This window comes from Cystoisospora suis, assembly GCF_002600585.1.
Source record: "Cystoisospora suis strain Wien I chromosome Unknown contig_5779, whole genome shotgun sequence".
Lineage (NCBI taxonomy): Eukaryota > Apicomplexa > Conoidasida > Eucoccidiorida > Sarcocystidae > Cystoisospora > Cystoisospora suis.
In genome coordinates, this window is record NW_027158569.1 from 3,061 (window position 1) to 8,706 (window position 5,646).

Here is a 5,646-nt window from a genome sequence, read left to right on the forward strand (position 1 = left end):
TTCAGACGAGCTAGCATCAAAAAGAGCCGAAGGGAGAGACGCCGAGACGTACAGGCGTCTGAGAGCATGAGAGTCAGATGCCGCCCGAGACAAGACGCGAACCGTGCGTGCGGCCTACTGACCTGCGCAACTTCGCGCGCATATTTCTCAATTTCTGGAACAATAGACTGCTAAAGAGCCTGCGCACCGCAGTAAGAGCCGGCTCCCTTTCTGAAAGAGCTGGAGGAGGTTTTTTTTTTTTTTAAACCTGGAGCAGTGAAAGTCCGGACGTCTACTTGGTACACAACTCCGGGCCCAAGACCTGTTCGCGTCCGACTTGGTGCCCTGGAGAGACAGTGGCATGTGCAGAACTGTCCGACACACGAAACTAGTGACGGTGTCTCCCCATTACATTCACATTACTATTCACCAATCGCTTCAGGCAGCTTGGCACGAATTACACTTACGCCGGTCATACCTGCGACGTCGACCACACAAGTCTGTGACATCACGACGGAGCGATCAGATCAGCAGAAACGCACAGTGATCCTCTGCAGGTCCGTATCATCGTTCCTGACTACTTTACGCGTCCAGGCTGCCGCTCAAGCAGTGCTTCTGATCAACTAGGTGTGTACGCTTAGAGAGACCTCAGCACGCCAACTGAACACTCCGCCCAGACGGTGAGGCGCTCCGCCAGTTGTGAACTGGGGTTGTGAAATGTGATGCAAGGGCAAGTGTCGCGTGCAGTTCGTGAAAGTGGTGAATGCCCTCTCCAACTGGCGAGATGAACCTCAGTCGGGAGCACTGAACTAGATCCTGTCAGGACAAAAGATTTGAAACCCAGGAGGGCTGCGCTCCCATATGCGCGAAGCAGCCCTGGCACTGTGTGGGGAGCACCAGTGTTGCTGCCGGTGTGTCGCGTGAGGGCAGATTGTCGGCTACGACAGACAGCCTCCTCCGAGACGAATGGAGACCACAGAAAAAATTTACATATGCAAGTCTGAACGGTCCCACGGTAACAGTCAGGTTTTCACGTATGTCTCTACTGTGGACGGTCGTGCACAATGCCTTGCGAATCACATGAAGAAAACCCTCCGGCGAACACATGAACGCAACTATTCCCTTCTCGAAACACGAAAAAACAACCAAACAGAACGCATAGCAAAAGCTGGTCTGGTTCCTGTATGTGCAGAAATGTAGAACTTGATTTTGTGTGTTCCTCCGTCGGAACCTTACGCCCGTTCACTGCAACAACAGGCCAACCGTTGCGCTGTTCTCCTGCGTCACGTTCTTAGAATTCTCTATATGAGTCCGTAGACTCGACCAAAGGAAACACACCGACGGCTAACTGCTGAAGCCTGTCACCGCTGGAGGCCTCAGTTTCGCAATGACTTCCAGCCGGTTCCGGCACTATGACCTTCGCCCTTGATTGGTGTGGCTTCCTCCTAAAGAGCAGGAGAACCGCCATGGACGCCTCGAATTGGCACTGACGATGCTCCTGCCAAGGCGAGAGTGGGCAGGGGGAAGTTCGGTCCAGCGACCGGAGAAGGGCCTCCTACGCGAGGTAGCCCCTGTGCACGAGCAAGTTTGTACTGAGAATGTAGTCCAATGGCAGGGGGGCCCATAGACCTTGCACCACACGAAGCGAGGGACACCACCTGGGGAGGCGGCGGGATGTGTGAGTAGTCCAAGGGTTTCAGGAACCGGGTTCCGGTCAAGTCACCTGGACTTGGAGAACGTGACCGTCCACCATGCAAGTGGACGCCAACCTCCTCCGCGGTCCTCCGCCCAGACTCTACGCTATGTTCTGCTTGATCCGGGTCCATCACTCGGCCGTCACGGGGGCCTTCGACAGGGCGCACCGCCCAGACGGTTTTGTCATCGAGGGACGGGGACAGACTCGGGCCGACATCTCCAGCGAGCTGCTTGATTTCGTCACCTTCCACTCTGTAGCGTAACTCGTGCGTGCCGGAGGCGGACAACGTCGAGAGCTCCATTTCGGCGGCCCGCAGCATGTATTCCCGTTCTTCCGGAGTTGCCATTTGCATCGCCAGTCCATCAAGAGTTCTTTGTCCGGCCTTCGTGGGGTCTTCCGTAAGCAGCGAGCCCAGACGAGCCTTCTCTAGCTTCTCTCGTGCGTCGTCTTGAAAGTTGTTGATTCGGCGCTGCACCTCCGCCTCGTGCACTGCCATATCTTTCACTGCCTTGTTGGTCTCTTCTAACAAAAGCTCCGCCGCCGACCGCTGCTCCTGAGTCATGTTACCAGTCATGCGTCTTCCCGCGCCATCGCCCTTTTCACCGCACCCTCCGCACAACAGTTGCTTGTTTCGTCCCTCCTTAGTAGATCGAAGAGCCGCCGCCGCTTGAGCTGTCTTCTGTGCCAGTTGGAAGTTGACACGCGCTTGAACCTCTTCGCGGAATTCCTGACTCTCCTTCTCCAGATAAATTTCCTTGGCTGTCTCTATATCTTGGAGCTCCTCATAGCTGAGCGGAGGAGCTTCGCCGCTACCGCAGCCGAGCATAGTAACGGTTGTCTTATCCTTATCGGGCTGTCTCAGCTTTCTCGCATTGTGGTCAATGTAGAAGAAGGTCTTGAAGAACGGAAGTGGAGGGAAGCTGCCATCTTTGGTGTGATTCAGTTGCGAAATTGTCACATATTCCCCTGGTGCCGTGCCATGCAGTCCCGGTACACGGTAAATGAATCCCTCCTCCTTGAGAATTTCCTCTTCTTCCTCATTCTGCGGTACGGGATCACCTGCGTCGCTCTCATCGTCCTCGAAGTCGAGGGATTCGTCAAACCAGTCGTCAGCAGACTTCATGGCCTCCATGATTTTCTCGCGCCTTTTTTCTTCCCGGTGCAAAAGCAACATTGTCTTTCTCAGCTGTCTACGCTGCTCCGCGCGTGCCTGAAGAGGGTCAGCAAGCATCAACAAGGGTAAGTAGGTTCCATTCGCGGAACCTGGCAAACTGGCTTGGGCTGCTAGACTAGCTGGATACCGGCCTTCCACTGCGAGCTGCTGCAATCTCTTCGCTTGTTCGTAGGCTGTTTGAGCCGCCAGCTCTGCAGAAGTCAGGGCCACGCTGTCGCCGTCCTCGTCGCTTCCGTCTTCTCGGACCAATCTGGCAGGTCTGACTGCCGTTCCGGAGCCAGGGGCCCCGTATTTCCGGAGGTACTGGCCCACAATGCTGTCCGGATGAGTCAAAGTCACATCTTTGGCTAACTTTGGAACTGTCAGAGGCGGGGCCGCTTTCATGGCTGCAATGTTCTGTTTCGCTTGCTCAATGCGTCTCCGTCGATCCTCCTTAGCCCGAAGTCTCTCTTCCGCCTTCTTTCTTTGCCGCTCCTCAGCCTCACGTTGCTTCGCCATACGCGCGTTCTCTATAATCTCGTAGTATTCGGCGTCAAGTGCCAAAGTGTACTGAGAAGCGTGCGCATAACGGTGGAGGAGCGCCAGGCCAGGCTCTGTGCCTCGTTCAATATGTTTCTTAATGTGCATATACGCATTCACAAACGCCACGTACACTTCATCCCACTTGCCTTGGGTGTCTAAAATTGCTCTGAGCATCTGTCGGCGCTCGACCCAATCAACGTAGACTTTCCAGCGCCCATTGAACAGCAAACTACGGAGCAAGGCTACCATCAGAGGTGCTCCGTCCGAACAAAGGGCCATGCGGCAATGCCGCTGCAAAAAGTCGCAGAAGACGCCAGCGTGCGCTAGGGCTTTCTCGAAGATATCTTCGACCACAAGCCCTCCCATCCACATTCCAAGGTACAGCCTGGCAAGGAGAAGCTGGCCTGCCGCATATAGCCAGTGTTCACTCCCTAACACTTTCTCCACACTCCGGATTAGCTTGCCGCACTCGTTGTTCCACTTCTCGGGACACGGACTCCCGAATTTACTCAGGAGTGCCGTGAACTTGCCGGTTAAGTATTTCTCCATGCCGACTGGCATCTCTGCGTCTGTAAACGTCTTTTGACACGTATAGCACTTCCAGCAGTCCGCGCCTTCGTACGAACAGTAGTTTCTTGGCATGTTCGCTGCCTTCAAGCGCTCTTGCAACTCCTGCTCGGTGCTGCCCGGCGTGGCAGCGTGTTCATCACGAGCACCTGGAGTCTCGCTTGTTTCCAGTCTTGGCGACTCAGCAGACACGTTATCGCCTGATTCTTCGACTTCAGAGTCGCTGCTTGCATATAACACACTCCTCTCGCTATCCAGTGCGGCGCTGCTTCTGTAAGTGTTTGAGCCTGGAATGCCGGTAGCTACAGTATCGGACGAACCCAAGCTGGCTAGGACAAGCCCGCCGGACATGAGTTTACTTGCTTTGCAGTCAGCTTTCGTGCTGGCAACCTCTGAGTCACTCGATGGTGGAGATGCTGTCGTGCTGCTCTCCTGCATTGCTCCGCATTCACTCTGGGCTTCGCTGGTTGCTGCCACTTCCTCTCCGCTGGGTCCGTCGAGTACCGGTGCACCGTCTTCGCCACCTTTTCCGGTTTCCTCTCCCTGTCGGTCGAGCGTGCTTTGGTCGTGTCGATGCTTGGATTCTTCCTCTTCGCCATCGCTTGAAGCAAGACAATCGGAAGAACAGCAGTCTGAAGATTTCTCCTCGCCACCATCATAATCTGAGCTCTGGCACGAGAGGTCCGGGGAAGTGGCAAACTGGGAAGACGAGCAAGCTTTGGAGCTGGCCAAGCTTTGTTCGGATTCACGTTCTTCCTCTTTTTCTTGGCCTTCTTCCTCTGACGCGCGGCTTGCACTTCTTTCTGACATCGCGCTCTCATCCTCGCCTTCAGGAAGGGCAGGGAGCAGAGACGCCACGGTACGTTTTGCATCCACCGGTTTCTCATCCTCGGCAAACCGGAGTTTGACGGGCCGGCAGTCTGGGCACAAGATCTTGCGTTCCTTCTGAGTAACTTCGCAACAGCGATCACACTGGCAAAAGACACGAGTGGCAGCTAAAACCCTCTTACGACGCTCCTCTGTCGGAAGATAAAGCTGGTCAATATAGCTCATGGTTACGGGCGCCCCCTCCTCGATATCCTCAAGGGCAAAGACAACTAGCAGGCCATCCAGATTCCGGTATGTCGCGTTAGGGTTACAGGAATGCTTGATACGAGCGGCGCGCGGATACAATGCCCAGCCGCGGCCGCGACTCAGTCCGTACGCGTGCAGCTTCATCTTGCCAAAGAAGTCCTGGTAAGCACCTGCGGAGCTCAATGCGCCAGCATTTTTGCACTGGAGGACGCAAGCTAAAGCCTCGGTGTCAGAGAGCTCCGCAGCACACCCTTCAAGTTTCTCAAGCTGTGCCTTTTGATCCTCCGTTAACGTTTGGAACGCTGGCCACAGACCGAAGGCATCGACTTCAGCTGTGAGCATGGGCAGTTCCACAAAAATCACGGCACCTTTGGGAACGCGCCGGGCAGAGACGAGACCGCCGCGGCCCTTCTTGTTGCAGAACTTTTTCTGGCCCTCCAAATCATCAGGCGCATCGGCGACGCAGGAATCGGCCAACTTCTCCAACTCTGCTCTCTTGTTCTTACAGTACTCAACAATCGCGGGGACGCCCAAGTCTTCAATTTTCTGGGCAAAACGAGGGATATCGTCGAGTGCTACTGCACCATCAATCCTGGCCTTTTCCTTTTTCTCCTCCTTCGGGGGTTCTTCTTGC

The 5,646-nt window shown here is 55.1% G+C and overlaps 1 protein-coding gene across 1 annotated transcript; it reads right to left on the bottom strand.

Annotated features, from left to right (window-relative positions):
• Window positions 1–999: 999 nt before the first annotated feature.
• Window positions 1,000–5,645, bottom strand: CSUI_009570 (histone lysine set). Its single transcript, XM_068069684.1, has one exon. It carries the CDS (start codon window positions 5,352–5,354, stop codon window positions 1,425–1,427), a length of 3,930 nt encoding a protein of 1,309 aa, XP_067918341.1. The 5' UTR covers window positions 5,355–5,645; the 3' UTR covers window positions 1,000–1,424.
• Between the last annotated feature and the right edge of the window lies 1 nt (window position 5,646).